We start from the raw sequence: 18,808 nt of genomic DNA, 5'->3' as shown, positions 1-18,808 counted from the left end.
GATAGATGTGGCAGAAGATGACCAGTGGCCGACTGGACGCCTGAACCTCTAATTATGCGAAGGGGAGGCACTCATTAGAAAGACGATCCCGAGTGGTAGGTGCAGCAAAGAGAGCCACCAGAGCGTGCAGCTGAAAAACTGCCAACGACACCGAGGCAGAAGCAGAAGCAGAGACAGACACAGAGATAGAGACATCGATAGCCAGACTTACTTAGACTCAGTCAAGACTCAGGCTGGTATTGGCTATAAGAGCGTACACTAAGAGACAACTTGCCAAACACTCCGAAAAACCCAGGCCAGGGGACTCCGAAAAGACTCTTGGCAAGACCGGTTGTTGGCCCGCCGTCTTGCCTGGGCTCTTCGGAGTGCCGGAGTGTGCGCCTCGACTCGATCGGCGTCGGCTTTGGGTCTATCAGTCTTGGCCAGGTTGGTGTGCGAGAGACATCCACATTGCTAACGAACGCGGATCGCACGACAGATCCGATCCGACCCGACCCTCGCCGCTCCGCTCCGATTCAATGCTATCCCATCCTCGTGTACGCGAGTGCCTCATCGATCCCAAGTTCTGAGTGCGTTTAAAGATTCGAAGAATAAGTGTTTACCCGGTTCTAATTGGATCGTGCAAACCCATTGGCAACGCCAACGGAGATTTTTAAATTTTTTGGATTTTTGGAAACGTTGCTGCCGTTGTCTGTTGTGTGTTGTCTGTCGTCTGGGGTTTCTGATTGTTGCTGCCCTTGGGAAGATATTACGCTCGACGGGTGGTTGAACCGAGGGAGCTCGAAAATTCGTGCTGAATGATTTGTGAATCGTTTGAATATTTCGCGTCGTTTTGGGGCAAGTGTAAAAGTCGGAGAGTTTGTGGAGGTTTCTGTCGAGTCTTTTGTCTTGCCACGGGCAACGTGCAACAGGCAACGGGAAACAGTCAACAGGCAACATAATAGCGGCAGCAACAGCGGCAGCTCGAAGTGCATATTTGCAACAACCCACTTAAGAGTCTCTCGCTCTTTCTCGCTCTCTCTTTCTGTCCGTTTCTCTTCGGGATCTCTTATGTGTGTGCTCCTTCCACAGCTTTAACATGTAAAACCAGTGCTGGCCACCAAAACGGAAAAAATAAATAGAGGAAGCTGAAGCGCAAAATTCATTTAATGCCAATAACAAGAGCTAAAACTCATGTGAAACGAAAATACCCTACAAATATTTAAAATTCATCATCATTTTGGCCAACTCCAACCAGTTTGAACCATAGCGAAAACAAACAGCAAACAGCCAACGAAAACCGCCACACACAACCAATTGGATTGGATTACACAAGAAGGGCGAAGTTGGACAACCTGGACAGAGGTGAGTGTTGGCCAAAAGCCAGGCCGAACCGAACCGTTAGTAGCCACAGTTGCAGGCCACACAAATTCACATTCAATATAAACGTACGATATCGAAGTTTTGCCAAAACAAAAAACCTCGAAAAGATGACTTCATAAATCGCCTTACGCTGCGGATCTGCCAAAAATCCATCAGCCAAACCGGTTCGCTATTTTGTTTCGTCTGAAAAACTTGATGAAAATAGGATTGGGAGAGGAGGAGGAGCTTCAGCTGGAGCTGAAGCTGAAGCTCTGAAGCTGGAGTTGAATTTGTTTTCTGTGCAAATTAAATGTACTTTTTGCTGCGTTTCTGAGCAAAACTGTCCCCATCCTATCTGCATTGAACCTGTTTCCCAAGGTTGGCGCTGGCCAAAATTGGCTGCCAAGTTCGCAGATGGTTACATCATCCGCTGTCTGGGGACAGGACACAAATATGGATGGGATGCATGTGGCATGCCTCAAATAGAAGCAGCAGGAGGGGTAGCTGCAGTGGCTGCAATTGCTGTTTGAACAGCCACATCACGGACATCCGTTTTGTACCCGCTTCCCACCTCCATTTCTGGATGTGTCCGGCATAAGTAATGTGTCATCGCGTTCGGGAGTACAGGGGTTACGGGTGGCAGAGAGACCAAAGTCCATTCACATTTTCCAAGCACATTGTGTGGCCAGATTCTGTTGCTAATTGGCTGACCAAACAATTTCCCAGTCTCCACTGCTGTGCGCGTACAACATTAATCATTTACCCGAGAAAAGCCAGGGTTATGGCTGAGCTAGGCTGAGCCGAAAGATGGAGCTTCTCCCTGTCGAACTTTTAGCACTTCGACGGCACATCTACTGCCCAGGCGGATGGGGTCATATAGTAATTATGTTCGTTTCGAGATCGTGTATGCTGGGTTGGCGTCTAAAAGAAGCAATTCGAAAATTTGATTGATGGACATTGAGTGAGGATGAGGCTGACTCCGAACACTTACATCATCCGAACGATGGGAACTTGGGTTTGTGGAGTGAGCCTTGCCTTTCCCTTTTGAGGCATCGCCTATTAATTGGTTAATTTGTGGTTTGTTAGCCATCAAAATATTGACTGGCCAATGTAATGCTCTAATGTTTGTGTTGAATGCAACGCCTGTTGCTGTGCCCCCGCAGCATTCTGTCTCCGGTTAGTTCTCTCATCTGTGGGCTGGCTGGCAGCCACAACATTCTCAGAATGCTTTGTTTTGCCTCCGAGTTTGAGGAACGCCAACGCAAGCGTAAAATGTGTTGTATAATTAAAAGGCGAATCCGCGAGTGGCGCGGGCTCCAGAGCTGTGGCTGTGGTTGTGCTGTGCTTGAATACCAGTTTCTTAGCCATCGTGTAGTTAACTTGTTTATATAACAACTGCTGCGAGTGACCTTGAAGGAAGCACAAAATGAAATAAAGACGGAAAAAATATGTATAATTTTTGGTTTTGTATATGACTCTTTGCGATTATGTGATGTGTGGACTCACTTAAGAGAGAGGCAGACTCTTCTCTGTTTCGTCTCTTTAAGGGGAAAACAATGATGACGAATCTTCCACTGGGAGAAGGTTCATGAACTGAGCTCGAGACACCGTGTGGGCTTTGCGAAGGTGTGCTGAGGGGGAGAGGCAGCCTAATAATTGATTTATAATCTTTCGCATCGAAAACTTTGGCCGGAGAACAGCGAAAGAAAGCTCCGAAAGAAATGTGGGTTCATTCAACCGAATTCAAGATCTTTACAGCGTTAGATTTCCCGCTCGTTCGGCGTTGCTTCTTTTCATTTTTGCAACATATTGATTTACAGTTGACACGAAAGACTTGGGCAACAAACTTGGCTTCATCGGCGGCCCTGTCTTCCCATGCGCATTACTCATGCGACACGTTGGCGCTCGCCGCTAATTATGCAAAACCCAAAATGCCGCTAGCGAGAGGCGTGCCGTGCCCCCCGCTTAGCCATGAGTCACATGCCCGATCTGCTCCCTGGCGCGGCCTGGACAGTGTGCAGCAAATGTTGGTGTTTGTTTTGGCTCAAAATGAAAAGTCGTCTGGCTAGTTGCCCCAGTCCCTCCTCCACCCCGGAGTCGCAGTCGGAGACGGAGGCAAACTCAAGCTGACTTAATGCAGGCTTTTACCTTAGACAAACCCCACGCAAAAACCCCTGAACTGAACTGCAATCGAATAAGAGCTGTAGCTCCAGCTGTACGGGTATAGCTCGACTCGATTCCGCAAACACTTTCAAATCCCAGCTTCAAATGGGGTGTGGCTAATGCTGACTCTTGAACTGCCTTGAGCGGGTCTAAGTTTAGCCGAAATGGACAAGGAACTGTACTGTTCGTAATGTGTATCATGTTTCAGAGATACCCGAGAATTAAAGTTAAATAAAGAAAATATCCACTCGCTTATGCCAAAGAATGAGATCATTTTGTACTGCAAATGAGGAGGCCGTCATCAGTGAACGAGGCAGGGGACACTGGGATAAAGTTATTATGAGAAGCATGGGATGAGGTCGCACGGGCACCAAGTAATCAGCATCGCCCGTGTCTTTGGGTCATCAGCCCAGCGATTCTCTCATCGGATTTAAAGTACCCCACAATAAATGGGTTTTAATGACGAATTAGTCGAATGAGACTTCATGCTAAGCTCGTTGACCAGCGGCAGCGGCAGCAGTAGCCGATGCCAATGTCGCTGGGAGCCTCCATTTTAAGTACTTCTAGACAGGCCTGAACAACAAACAGAAACAGAAAACCTAAAGCTACAGCAAAAACGGAACTACAAAAACGAGTTTTTGATCTGCCTTCAGGCAAGGCGAAAACAGAAAAAAAAATAAATAAAAAAAAAACAGCGGGCAACAATGGGCGCCAGACAAAAAGGCAAAGGCAAAGGCAAAAAGCGCAAAGTAAATGGCTAAAACTGAAATATTGTAGACCAGGCCTGATAAAAATCAAACACATTCATGTCTACAGCTTAGCCCGAGTCACGTTCAATGCGAATTTCTTTGCCGTTTGTTTCGTTCGTTGTAGTATTTGTTTTCTGTTTTCTTGTAACCCACAAAATTAGGCGTCAAAAAAATACTTTGAGGCTGAGGCACTGCTTGAGGCTGGTTGTGGGTTGTGGGTGTCCAATAAGCATTTTGCATATTGCCAGTCAGTGGCGGCTGAGCCAAATTGGACATCTTGACAAATCAACACGGCAAAGGAAAAAAAATTGGCAGAAAACTTACATAACCGCCGGAGAGACAGAGCAGACGAAATTGGGCAGCGGCTTGCGTTTGGTCTCACCCAAACTTGGTCACACACCGCCCGTCCGGTCCACCTGTCCGTCCGAGATGTGGCAAGATGTCTCCACGCTCCAGTTTACGGCACAAAGCTGCGTTTGGCAACGGCCAGAGCCGAACCAGGGCAGGTCCAAAGCATTGCACAAGGACAACAGCACGCACCCCGAAAGAAGGGGCCTTTCCATTTTGGCCACAAAGGTGGCGTGGTCGATCATTTAGCCGCTAACGATGCGCACTTTGCCACAAAATTCTCACTTTGTCTTAATTGCAGAGTAAATTAACTACTGCTGCTGTGGTTGGCCAAATCAAAACCTATAAACGTGGCCAGCACAATGGGAATTGGCGTTGGCGTTTATTGCAATTGGCCAACAGCGAATTAAAGCATTGTTAGCTCATTTGCGCATTGTGTTGGGGACTGAGAGACGGCAACGACGACAGCGACGATGAGACAATTGCAATGACCTTGACGCAACGCCAGGCCGTAAAGGGGGTAACAAAAAATAGACTTCGTTCCGATTCGTTGGCTGCGTTTGCTTTGGACCTGAGACGGGAGCTGAGACGGGAGCTGGAGCCGGAGCCTGAGCCTGGCTACCTGCGATCGTTCAATCCCCAATCAAGTGCCAGCTAATTGTGATGTCTCCACATTTGAAATTCTAATTCACGGCCGAAGCCCCTGCATACACAAGCAGGTGAAAGTCGATTCTTCAATTGCCATTGATCTTTAGTGCTTGATTAGCACGCAAAGTCGATGCCACAGAGAGACAAAAGCCACCTGCGGCGGCCACTAGAAGTTTTTGGGTAAAAGTAAAAGCTAAGAAACAAAAAACCCAAAACTAAAGCCAAGCCTGACCTCATTCAAACTGTAAAACCAAGAAATATATGCGTGTGGAGAGACAGAGACTGCAGCGCATTTGACCCTTTTCCGTTCGAGCCGACTCGTTAATTACCATCATTAAGAACAATGCGGGATAATCAAACAATGGTGGCATAGGCATAGGCAGAGGCCAGGCCAGGCCCAACGCCTGCATCTTCCAGTCAAGACCTCGAGGGCCATAACATAACCAGCCCCAACTTACTTTCTATGGCAGCGAAATTGCAGCGAAATTAGCTCTACGCATCGCTATGCTGATTGATCATATTACAGGCTCTGTGCCGACCCGAATACGAGAGTTCGAGAGATGGTCTTGGGGAGATTTCTCATTTTTATGGCACTTCCACTCGTACCGTACCTGCCCCTCCCTTCTTCCGCCCAAAACACACACACACAACACACGGCAAACCGCAACGCAACCGAAAGTTAGGTTCTCAGTCCGTCCGGTCTCTCTGTTTCACTCTTTCTTTACCCGCTTGCTCGTTTCAAATGGGTCAGCCATGTTTGTGTTGCGGTTAATACAGGTATATATACATATATATATACTATGTGTGCTTAACACGGTTTTTTGCATGTATTTTCCGTATAGCCGTTGGCAATTTGCATCGTAGCCAACATCTCGAGATGGGAGTCGTTTGATATTCTAATTGTAAGCGGCTGCTGCTGTTGCCCCTAATGAAGTCACCCATTTCTCGGGGTTCGGGGTTCGGGGTCCCTCAGCTCTTTCGTTTGATTAATGTGCCCGCACACACAGGTACTCGTATGTGGAGCAACCTAATTTGTCTGAAGAATGAATTGATCCATAGGCGGCAGCGAATAATCAGATATTAGTCTTGCCTTGCCCAAAAATTAAACGGCCAATTAACATTTAATTTTCGAATTTCAACTTGGGCGCAATTTAACGCACAGTTACGCGCTTTTTTCATACCCTTCCTTTAATGTCTTAACAAACCTTTTTTTTCGGCTTTTCCCAACAATTTTGCTCGAGCAGAAAGCTGTAAAACTTAAGCATGCATTTCAAAACGGCTCTCTTTGTTTTTGCATACTCGCGTTGACTATTTAAAAACAAATAAATTACGTTGGCTGTTCGAGGGAAAATGGCAGCACGCGAGGTCACTTTGCCGCCACATTAGCAGGGCACTCCACACACACACACATCAACGAAAATGCAATTGTTTAAACAAAATAAAAGTAAAACACTACACAATGTTGGCTCTTCGCTGGCACGCAAAACACACACTTAATTTATTCAGTTGCACGGACCATTTTGTTGGTTTTTACCTCGTATTTGTTTACGTTTTTGTTGCTTGTTTGATCTCCGAAATGTGTGTCAAATGGATTCAAATCGACACAAAATATCCGTTGCAGTTGAGTGCACACGCACAAGCACGCATGCTTTGTGGGGATCGGAGAGAATAGTCAATGAATCATGGCACCGGTAAAGGAATTACGTACATCATTTCCATTCTGAAGTTGTTATTCATTTCCATGAGGAGAATACAAATGGAAGAAGGAACTTCAATTTCCTGTCTCAGTCGATTGTAATTCAATCATTTCATTGCTGAGCTGATCCCAAGAGTCGTGAAAGTTGTACTATTGATCCAATTTGTTGCAATTTCCCTTATCGCCGACGAACGTAATTGAAGGTCAGACAGAGCTCTGCTCTCCCATTTCCAATGGCACTTTGGCATTACTTTTTGTTGTAGTAGTTTTTTTTCCCCCGAACTGGGTAACGAGAGCAGATGCCAATCAAAGTCATTATTCATAATATTCGTTGGCGTGCTTAGCCGCATTTTCCAGCTCATTTTTTGTTGTTGCGTTGCCTGCATGAGCTGCGTTTTCAATTTGGAGTTTTTTTTTCCACCGCTCTGTGTCTCTGCTAGAGCAGGTTGCGTCATTTTTGCTAATTTTAGCTAATTTATTGCAATGCCAATGGAAGTACCGAGTCTGTATTGCCATTGTGGGTTGGGATGGGATGGGATGTGAGGTTGTTGCTGGCGTCAGTTGGCAATTTGCATTCAGCTTTGAGCGACGATCCAATCCGATCCGATCCGCTCCACTCCGAGCCGCGATCTCAATCTGTATTGAAACATTGGCTTACTGTTGAGGAAGTGTGGGCCTCCCAGCAGTGACAAATTGGTGATTGTTGATTAATGTGTGTGTGTGTGTGTGTGTGTGTGTTCAGTGCATATTTTTAACAATTTATCATTTCCATAAGATAACTATTGACCCAGTTGCAAGCTTCTCCCCTCCCCAATTTCAATAACAAAACAAACCCCTCAAAGAGATTACAGCTCTTGGATAATAACTGATCCAGACGCAGAGCTGCAGTCGAGTGCGGGCCGTGTGACATCATTTCTGGCTGCGTTGCCGTGAAATGAATGAAATGTGTTGGCAGCAGTAGCTGCAACAACAAATTATTGCCTCCTCCGGCCATTATCGCCTTGCCTGTTGGCCATCAACGTAAGCCGCATGTTGTTGTTTTGGGTCGCCCCAGAGATAATCATCTAACTGGCAACAGCGGAGGTGATTTTGATGTGGATGTGTCTTCCTGGCCATGACTCGCACCCAATGTTCTCACACAACTGGGTCCGTGTGTCCGTTTGCAGGAAGCTGAAAAGTGCTTATCATGAGTGCAGCGTGCCCGGTTGGTTATTGATATGTGTTTAATTCCCCGTAATATGTACCCCCAGACCAACCAACCTCTGCTTCTGTTTGTGTTGTAATAGCGGAAATCACAGTCATGCCACAATGAGTCCCCGGCATGAGTTGCACTGACGGATGTTTGTCTATCTTCGGCTCAGTTGTGGGGGGTACTTGAAGATGCTTCTGGGCACTGGCCTCCAGCATCACCTCCTCCTCCTTCCCAGCCTCTGTTTAACCGTTGTACACAATTTATGCCGATGTTAACCCATTTGCAAGATCCGCGCACGCGATGCTGGTTCCATTGGAGCCGAATTTCGGCTGGGCTGTTGACTTGACCCAATTGGCAAACAGAAAGTTTGCCCGCCGGCAACGAGCCCAAGCGAAACCCAACAAAAATTCATTGCAGAACCGCTGTACGAGTTGTATGTTGTATGATTTAGCATAATCGGATTGATATACGTGTATTGTGGGTGTGAAACCGGTTATCACGGATATCTCTAGAGTCTTGAGCACCACATTAATCTCCGTCTTTCTCTCACCTTTTCAGCTCGCACCATGAAGTCGGGCACACAAATGGACGTACTGTACACGGCGCTGCACTTAATCGTAAGTATTATCCAGGGTCCAAAATCCGTAGCCTCATTCTGGGCCCATTGAAATGGAAAATTGGCAGACCAGGCCAGGCAGAGAGCCGAGAGACCGAGCAGCAGCTAAACACATCAATCAGCCAGAACCCCGAATGACAATTGCATGCCAATGCGATTAACCTGGATATGAGGTGGCCAGAGACGGACCGCCAGCCGGCCAGTCCCGACCCGACTCTCTCTCCGTATGCTAAACGCGATTCGGTCGCTCCTGCTCGCTCGCGCCTGTTGCCAAGTTGCCAAAAGTGGCACAACACTGGACCCATGCCTAGCTCCGCTTGATTCTGAGCCGCTTGGCCCCGACTCAACCCCAGCTCCAGAGTCGACTTTGACTGTATTCAGGTTCAACTCTAACCCAGCGCAAGAGGCTGGCGAAAGTTTTCGCCATCCGCAACTGCAAGGCAGCCTTAGAATCGTGAGAATATAATGTTTCCCCATATCTGCCTGCAACACGAAAACGAAATTTCTGCTGCATTTCTATCCACTTTAATTAAAGAAGCTTACCTACTGCCGGGTCTTGGCCGGATCAGGCTGGGGCTTACTGTCGGCTTGCCGTGATTTACGTCGACGCTTTATGGCCGGCCTGCCACGGGGTCTGAGCAGGAGACCGGGGGTCAGGCTACTACTATCCCAACTATGCTAATGAGTGTCTTGTCTCCACTTTCTTTGCAGACAATCGCAGCTCTGACGACGCACGCAGCACAGATACCAACGGCAGTCAGTGAGTACAGACAAATCTATCCATTTATAAGTCTTGATAAGTTCTATTGACTCCAAATCCTGAATTATGGGAAAGCTGCTGCTTGTTCACCCATTGGTTGAACAGATATCTGGAAACGAATACATAAATCATTAAGCTGGAATCTTAAGTGTTCAAATGAGCTCTACAAGTATTACCTAATTAGTTATAAGCACAGCACCACTCGGCTTAAAAGACCGCATTCCTCTTTAATCTGCCATTGTTGTTCGGTAAAGAAACAGCGTTGGGTTTTTCGTGGTGTTTTGTCTTTGCCGTTTGTTTGGTTGCTAAATCTCTTGACTGTTGGCCAAAAGTGTTGCCAGCACCAGGCACATAATCGCATGGCAAACAAGAGTCCATTCATGTGGCGCCTTAAGCTGCCTTATTGAAAAGCGACAGCAAACATTGCGGCATGCTTCCTTTCGGCTTCGTAATACGGCTGTATCCCCTAGATGGCCGACTCCAGCGACTCCAGATAGTTGAGGACCAGCTGGTAGGTGAGCCTGTGGTTAGCACGGCTCCTGCTGCTCGAAACGGGACGGCAGCCTGCGGGATCGTTGCGTCCGGGTCAAAGTGCTTGGTGGAAGCATGCCTGGAACGATAATAGAATTGTGAGGACTGGCGATGCTGGTTGGGTTTCTACACTTCATGAAGTGTAGTCTCCCATTCCGAGAGTCCAGCGTCTTCTATTCGGTTTGCATAAAACTGAGGAGACGGCATCGGGAGCTGGCTGGCCAAGGCGAACGCATTTCATCATCTTCATCGTGTGGCAGCTTCCGCTTGGGCCAGTCGTGGTAGAGCCAGCGGATTACTGGCATAAATTTCTAGTGGGAGCAGAGATCAATGATCAGTTGGGGCTGACCTCAATCTCGCTGTTGACTCCCACATTATCCATTCTGAGGATTTTAACGAAGTCACAAATCCGAACGAGCATCAGAGTCGGCAATGCGGAAATGTTCCTATCACGAAAGAGCTCTTCAGAACCGATTTAATTTGATTTAATGTGGAACAAATCCGTTCTGTCCATTCCACGTCTGCCATTTTCTTTTCCTTTTTGTTTATTTCTCCGCCAATCCCTTGGAAAACACGAGCGAAACAAGGACAGCAATACTTCGAGCTTAGTGAATATTGCCAGCGCTGCTCATTTGCTCATAAAAGCGCGCAGTTTACTCATTTGAGCTCTTTCTTGTTCTTGTTACATTTGAGATCTGCGCTTGGTAATGCAGTTCTTCTCCTCAAATTATACATAATAGAAAGCCATTAAATGTTTTATGCGCTGGCCGCAGTCAGCAGCAGGAGAGGAGGCTCCATAAAAACCGGCTCCAGCCACGACAGCGACGACGTGGCCGTGTTGCATGCAATTACTTTGCCCAGCACATGCTGGAATAGAACAGAACGGAGGCAAGTGATGCGAAATGCTGTAAGGTTCGTTGAACCACAGTGGAGGCATCACATCGCCTCGCATCCCATCCAAAGTGTACACACAGCCAACTGGCAGGGCGAACGTGCCGCAGCGGAGCAGAGCTCTTCCTCGGACCAGTTGTGTACCTTCTGATGGGCCACGAAAGAGTGCAAAAAGAAGAGCCCAAGCATGCGAGCCCGGGAGGTGGAGGTGTCAGAGCAACAACTCAGCATGGAGTTCTTGGCAATGCAATGGCTTTCTGGTCTGGTTTGGTCTGTTTTGGCTTTGGCTTTGGCTGGGATTCGTGAGCGCTGGCATCGAGCAGGAAATGCCAAGAGCAGAGCCCAACCTAATCCCAGGCCATGTCTGCTGAAGTTCAAGGAACTTGCCATCTTTCTAATGGCCGCGGATCAGGCCAGGCCCACAAGCGCTTCTGTGCTGTGTCTTCCCCCCGGTGAGTTGGCGCTGTTGTTGCCGCTTCAATGGCTTTTCAATGTCATGAACGTACCGTTGTTGTCGCTGGTTGTTGGCTCTTCCGCATGCTGGCATAGCTTGGAGCGCACTGCGGCTCCAACCTCCACTAAATACTGCTCCCATGGGCATCTGTTGTGCCATTGTCTTGGGTTTTTTTTGTGCGCTCATGTCTTGTGCTAACGGCTCTTGAGGTTGGTTCAGCGCTGAAGAGAAGCAGCTGATGCTGATGCAACTGCAACCGCATCCTCATCCACATCTAACTGTAGTTTGCCAGCTGCACAAACATTCCATTTTGGGAGCGTGCCTGTCATGTTTATCTGAGACTTCATTGCATTTCATAATTTCCTTTTTTTCGCTTGCAGAGGATGCACAGAGCTCGCTAAGCGACGCCATTGCGGCAGCCGAGGCGGAGTCCGATGGGGGCTCACCCACCTCCAAGTCTGCCATCGAGCCGACCGTGCGCATAAAGTGCCTATCGGGGTCCATGCTGATCACAATCAAAGATGCCCCGCCAAACCACGAGACCGGACTGTTCAGTGGCATGATCTACCCGAAAGGCCTATCCAAGAACTCCACATGCCTCAGCGAGTACAGGTGAGTGAGAGCCGCGTGCAGATCACAATTTAGATTAGATCGTTGTAATTGCTAACGCTTTTGTCGTCCCCCGCAGAGATCACGTGGGCTCGCTGCGGTACAAGCTGCCTCTGCGTAGCTGCAACACGATGCCCAAGGAGACGGTAAGTCACAGCCGATAGCCTAGAACGGAGATGGGTCTTCCATAATGGGTGCCAATCAGCCAGCAGACCAGACTCTAACTTGCTCTCCCACTCAAGCAGATGTCCACGCAAACTCGTTCTGCCTTTTTCGCATGCAAATAAAAAAGCATTACACCTATAAGGCAACTCCGAGTCATTGGTTACAAGGTAAAATCCATATGCCAAGATGATTAGTCAATTGAAAGGTTGATGTGACGCTCAACACACGCACTCAGTGACTAAGCTAATGGTGGCTGGATCGCTTGTACAGCGTCGAGACTTGTTAACTAAAATAGCAGTCATTGGGCACGGCAGATGGCACGAAGAACCTAATGGATATGGCATCATCATTTTATATTAATTCTTAAGGCCTTTAAAAAAACTATCATGTGAAGCTAGATTTCTTGAGATGTCATAACATAAAATCCGATCAAGCGTACTATTGATCAGCACAGCCCGAGCGAGCGTGAAAACCGGCCTGCCATGTCCCTGTAAACGATATCGAATGATCCCAAAGACGGCCCAGATGTGCCATATATATTTCAGTCAGAGTTTGTCCAGCTAGCTCTAATGCTTTTATGGCTTGGCTTATTTATTGGCTCATTCGATCGATTCATTCGATCACACAACGAACTGCCTTTGTGCTGGGATCTGCTGGGATTTTGAAATCTCAATTAGCACTTGGCCCGGCTAAATGAGGCTGCAGCTCACGCATCAGCAGCACAGCAGAGGCATGTTTATGGTCTATACCTGAAGCTGGAGCGAGAGCAGAGCAACAGCCACAGCCTCACACGCTTATAAAGTCCGTTTGTGATACATGTTTAATGTAATTTTCCCAGCATTTATGGGGCCAGCATTTTGTAATTTACTGCTGCTATTGCAGCTTCGACTGCTTTTTCCTTTCGCTCGATTGGATTGACACAATTTTTGAAATTGCAAATGTTAATTGCAGTTACGACAAGCGGATCGATTCGAGCGATGTGGCAATGCATCACAGTGTGCGCTAGAAGACTGGTATATACTTTCCACACGCACTGTACCTAGCTGGCATGTTCTTTGGGACTGCGACCCGAGTCTCTGTCTCTGGTGTTGTCATTGCTTTGTCCTTGGCCAAGCCGCCTTCCCGTATTGACTCAAACAATTTGCGCAGAGCATTCAATAAGCCAGAATCGATAAGATAAACAAGGTACAAAAACTGTTTGCCACGGACCAACAGCAGGAAAATCAACAGACGCAGTCAAGGCTGGACTCAAGATATGTACTTTTTAATGTTTGTCATTAAAGACGATGAGCGGCTCTGAGCCAGCATGCGCTCGGCTAATGGCCACCGCTTGGCTGGCATCCTGCCTGTCTTACGTCATCTCTGCTGAGACGATGAGCTCAGCTTTCCAAGTGCAAGATGAGGGATGGCGAAGAGTCGCGTGACAACTTGCCACAGCGCTGCCATTGACTGGTGACTGCCACCCCGAACTGAGGGTCGGGGCCCAGACGATCCGTGCTGTGCGCTGTGCGCATGTCAGGCATAATTAAATCAGCTACGAGCAGGTGGCCTCACAGGGCTGTGGGAGGAGGGGCTCTGAAGAGAGAAAAATAATTTTAATTAAAATTTGATTACCGCCAAGACGATGAGCTCTCCGACACCGTCGCCAGCTCAGAACTACAATTTCATTGCCAGCTTACGAGTACTCTCGTACACACATCAAATCACAATTTCTCATGGCCCAGCAAGTAGCGATCCAATTAGGGACCCCTCCCCACCATCATCTTCCCGGTCGAAATCAATTTGTTCTGACGCTGGCAACGTTGGCGGTCGGCAGTGCGGCGTTCATTGGCCGCCAATGCCGCTGGCTAGATGGCCGTGAAAAGGCCAAAAGTGTTCAACGACATGTAAGCGTTTTATGGCTGTTATTGATATTATAATGCGGCTGCTGCTGCCGTGTTTGGAGTGAAGGTCAGTTGGTCGGACGGAGGCAACTCCCACGCATTCCAGCTTGAACCTGTTTATTCAGGCCGAAATATCTTACAGCTCATCGGGCATTTACATCCATATATTGTTCGCGTTCGCTTCCAAAACGCTCACATCCATGGCTGTCTTGTGGAGCGGTGGAAAAGTGTCATAATGACATAATAGCTCTTTCTACCGTTAGATTCTTTTGACGCTTGTGCTTGAAATCTTAAATGTCATTTTATTATGCTTTTTATTGGCCCATTGTCTTGTTGACGCGCTGCTGGTGATGATGCCGCGATGCTGAGAACTTATACTTATTCGTAAACCTAACTGTCAACGGTTCTTGGTTCTTAGAGGCTAAAAGAAGCCCGCACACATCTCTCCGCTCCCCATCTCCGTCTCTGTCTCTGTCTCACAGCTTGTTTTAAGCCAGACAATGGCAGCGACGGAAACGCTTCAGAACCAGCGTTGGGCAATAAATCGCATGGGGTCGGACTTAGCCGGCTTCTTAATGCCTTTCGAAACAACGCTACCAATTAAGAGTGCCCCCTGTCAGAGCCCACTTAAATGAAGAACTTCCGTGCCCAAATCTGTAGAGGCCCAATTACAGAACTTCCGAGCCCCTCTTCGTTGTTTGCCATTACCTTACGATGAAGTGTATGTACCGTCGCTATCGAGTATGTGTACTCGATTTGTTGGTGTGGTGTGGCGTTGTCAGTGGAATTAGCACAAGAACCAATGGGCAAATGGGCAATGGGCAACAACCGTTAACTGCGGACAGAGGAATCTACCAGGGATGGAAGCATAAAAAACCAAAGTTGGATGCCCTATTGCCTACGAAATGGCAATATTTCGGGTCCAGACAGCGGAAGTATATTCACGCCCATTGCAATCACAATTGCATCATGCCAGGGCCCACAACTTAAATTCATCACGCAAAACGTTGCCAATTTTCGAGGAGATAAGGCCCGCAGATCTCGTGTCTTGGGCCTGGCGGCGAGATGTCACACTTGGTTGATCGGCTCTAGCACCATTCTATGACAACATCAGGAAGTGCTCCGCAGCCCACAGTCTACGTATTGTTTGTCTTGGATCGCACATTAACTTCTGGCTGGCGAGGCTCCAAAGCGATTTCTGGCTGCAGCGGAGCGTGAATCTGAATGCATAATGAGAAGGGGCTGTGCTTGGTAGCTGGTGTTCTCCAGTCACTGATATGGCTTCTTGACAACAGCCGGCGCGCTGGCCAATGAGAGATTCAGTACAAGTTTCTAATGTTTCGTTTGCCAGCGAGTTTGCTGTCCAAGTCTTTTGTCTTGGGTGATTTTCACTTAAATGCAAGAAAAACTGGCTTATACCCTGGGAACTGATCTACACATAAAAGTTCCATTTTCCATCAATAATTTGATTATATTTCCTTTCTAGGATGATGGCGGCATTGAATTCTTCAACACAATCGTGCTCCAGCCTCACTTGAAGCTCATCACTGATCTGGGCCGTGGCTATCATGTGCGCTGTGCCTATAAAAGCCGAGACGCAGCCATCAAGCCCAAGAAGCATCTGCGCAAGCACTCTCAAAAACCCCAGGCCTTGCGCAGCGAGGATCGCCGGGACTATGGAAGGTCCTTGGACAAGCAGCGCGACGATGAACTGGACGAGGAGGATGTCTACGACGTGAATGCCCCGCTCGACGAAGAGGATGTCAGCAATAACGAAATACCTATGCCCGGCTGCCATATGAAAATCTACAACGACGAGCACAAGATAGCCGACGACGTAAAGATTGGTGATCCGCTGACCATTGTCATCAGCATCGATAGACAGCAGATCTATGGTCTCCACGTTACCGACTGCATCGTGCGTGACGGCTTGGGTTGGGGAGAACAGCGACTGGTGGGAGAGGATGGGTAAGTGTAAAGGAAAATATATCGAGTAAAAAATGTTCTCACCCACATCTTGTTTGATCGTGCAGCTGTCCCATGGACAATGAGATCATGGGACAATTTAACTACACACAGGATCGTTTGGCCGCTAATGTGACCTTCCCAGCCCACAAGTTCCCATACACCACTTCCGTCTACTATCAGTGCAATGTGCGGCTCTGTGCGCTGGAAGATCCGACCTGCCAGGAGGCGCCTCTGTGCAGTGGCAAGCGACCAAAGCGTCAGACTGCTGTCGATAGCAAGGACGAGGAAGGCTTACCAGCCACTATCGAGGTATTCTCCGGCCTCTACGTCAACGAGAACGAGAATGCCAATGACAGCGACGATGATGCGGTCTACAAGGAGAAGGTAAGACCACTCATAATACGATCTCCACCATTTCTGAACCCTCATATCAATTATAGACTCTGGAGGACGCTCTGTGTGTGTCGCAGCGCACCTTTGCCATAGCCATTGCCATTGCGGGCCTCATTTTGATGCTGGCCGTAGTCGCAGCAGTGCTGTGCATCATGGCACGCCGCAGCACGAAGACGGTATCCAACTCCGGCAGCTCAATCTACAGTGGACCCTACACGAACACCGCCTTCTCGCACAGTAGTTAAACGCAGGCCGGGTCCCCCCTCAATGTGAAAATTCAAAATTCAACCTATCCAAAATTATGCAAATGGAACACTCAAAGTGTTTAAAATCAGTTATCAGGATGAGATTCTGTCGCGCAGGGTGCCGCTGCGGTAGTCAACGTCAACTCCGTCGAAGCAAGAATGGGAGCAAATTAGTCTGTAAGGTCACAGGAGCAAGCGGTCCTTAGGTTAAGCGTAGTCATAGGTTTGCAAAATGTTTGTGCAGAGATTACCGGGCAATGGCTATTGCCCTTTAATGTCGCAGAGTTCTTCGCGTCGCATCGGTCACAGATGGAGCGGGAACTCTGTTCCGCACAGTCGGTGTTGGACTCGCCCTTCTTTGAGAGACTCCACTTTAAGCAGTGGTGCAGTCATTAGCGTGTTTCTTGACATCTCATCCCTCTTTCACACTTATTATGCTTACCCTACCTACTACTATAATTTAAACACTCGAACTAACAACGAATGCAGCAGCCGACGCTCAGGTGATATTTGTACTCGTATCTACTTAATACTTTTAACTGCTACACGTAATTTATTAATTTATCGGATCGGATGGGTTGCCTTCCTGCCAAAGGTCCACCAGAAGCACAAGCAAATCCACACATCACGTTCTTAGTTGAATTTCCTGAACAACTTCTTGTCATTGTTTAACTTAAACTACTGCACTACACTCTGGACTAGGGCAGCAGCAGCAGCCCTTATTAGAATGCAGCCGTCCCAAGCAGAAATCTACTAGTATACTTAAATTACAATAAATATCTTTTAACCATTCTCAAAGTAAGCTTAGGACTTTGTACTGCTTCAAATGGAGCATTCCGAATGCAATGCCGATGGAATGCTCTTCTGGAGCCGTTCAATTTACGCGTACGCATAGAAATGGCAACCAATTTAAATCTTAAACTGCGTAGTTTACAACTAAGTTAATATAAATCGTATTGAACAATAAACTCAAATTGACCATAAACAATTGTAATCATCAAGTGTCAGCTTTTGTTGTCCATGTCACTCTTATTCAGGGACACTCACTGGAGACCAGAGTAGTCTCTGCTGCTGCTAGAAGTCAGTGCAACTTTGTGTGTGAACTGTGGTGGGTGTCCCCAATGATTATTACTATTATATTCCTGTTGCTACAACTGCTGGCGAGTCTGTCAATGGGATCTTTGAATTGTCCCACTGACGAAGCGATTCCACCGCAGTTTCATTTGGTGCGAGAGTGTCAACGGGCTTCAGCAGATGATGCACTATCTCTAGAAAACACATCTTCCTTCGAGGACTGCGCCAACTTGGCCCGGGAATTGCACGGACTGGCCCTAAACTACGCTCCAGGAGGTCCAACACGACACAGGAATAGGTTTATTCAGTCGAATCATGGCAGTCATGGCAGAAACTTGCGCAGTCGATTGACGGTATTTGAACAGCCCGCAGAGTTCTTCAACTGCCATGTACTGCAGTGCCCGCAGAATAGCACCTTTGGGGGTATGGTTAATGACAGCCGCTTCGACTACTACAGCTTGCATGGCAGACCAACAACTCTGCGGAACTATAGCTGTGTGCCAGAAGTCGGCTTATTTTTGGTGTACACCAATCCCAGCAGTTATCTGAATGCATCCTTGGAGTGTAGCAATTCCAGTGAGTTCTCCGGGAGCCTGGCGCACATTGCCTCCGAATCCCGGACGCGGGCCTTGTCACAATGGCTGATGGACTTCAACAGGAAGTCGCGCCCAGTCCTGGAAGCAAAGCCTATGCCAATGATTTTTCTGGCCTATGTGGGACTTGCGTTTAATCGCACGACCTCCCTCAACGCTCATGATTTTCGTAATGCTCAGCACGAGAGCTTGATGTGTTTTCTTTACAGGGCATGGGATGTTGGTCAGCCAGCTCTTGGGTAAGTATAGACAACGGTTACAGTAGACTCCAGCAATTTGTTCTTCCACAATTACAGGCAACAGAAGGCCAACGAGAGTTGCGTTGCATTGACGCCGCAGGGCACCTGGCATGCACTCAGCTGCGAACGCGAGCTACCTTTTATTTGCGAAATATTTACTGCGAGTCCAAGGAGCTGGAAGCATGAGGCTGAACTGGATATCGGCCCGAATTCTGTGGCAGAGTGTCGTAATGATTGAGTCTGTGGTGCA

General features: G+C 47.8%; 2 protein-coding genes across 4 annotated transcripts; both read left to right on the top strand.

Moving 5' to 3' along the window:
• Positions 1-425: 425 nt before the first annotated feature.
• LOC6600855 lies at positions 426-17,646 on the top strand. 3 transcript variants are annotated; one of them, XM_026986578.1, is made up of 9 exons: positions 426-569; positions 1,072-1,344; positions 8,696-8,754; positions 9,465-9,513; positions 11,770-12,001; positions 12,078-12,144; positions 15,533-16,014; positions 16,080-16,398; positions 16,455-17,646. In XM_026986578.1, exons 3-9 carry the CDS (start codon positions 8,704-8,706, stop codon positions 16,650-16,652), a joined length of 1,398 nt encoding a protein of 465 aa, XP_026842379.1. In that variant the 5' UTR covers positions 426-569; positions 1,072-1,344; positions 8,696-8,703; the 3' UTR covers positions 16,653-17,646. The 3 variants fall into 3 exon arrangements, with proteins under 3 accessions (XP_026842379.1, XP_002025992.1, XP_026842378.1); XM_002025956.2 differs by lacking the exons at positions 426-569; positions 1,072-1,344 and adding an exon at positions 7,558-7,641; XM_026986577.1 differs by lacking the exons at positions 426-569; positions 1,072-1,344; positions 8,696-8,754; positions 9,465-9,513 and adding an exon at positions 10,841-11,387.
• LOC6600856 lies at positions 17,641-18,808 on the top strand. Its single transcript, XM_002025957.2, has 2 exons — positions 17,641-18,558; positions 18,616-18,808. Exons 1-2 carry the CDS (start codon positions 17,774-17,776, stop codon positions 18,794-18,796), a joined length of 966 nt encoding a protein of 321 aa, XP_002025993.1. The 5' UTR covers positions 17,641-17,773; the 3' UTR covers positions 18,797-18,808.

This window comes from Drosophila persimilis, unplaced genomic scaffold (genome assembly GCF_003286085.1).
Source record: "Drosophila persimilis strain 14011-0111.01,24,50 unplaced genomic scaffold, DperRS2 tig00000002-arrow-pilon, whole genome shotgun sequence".
Classification (NCBI taxonomy): domain Eukaryota; kingdom Metazoa; phylum Arthropoda; class Insecta; order Diptera; family Drosophilidae; genus Drosophila; species Drosophila persimilis.
The sequence above is the reverse complement of the archived record's forward strand: the minus strand, read 5'-3'. Positions and strand labels throughout refer to the sequence as shown.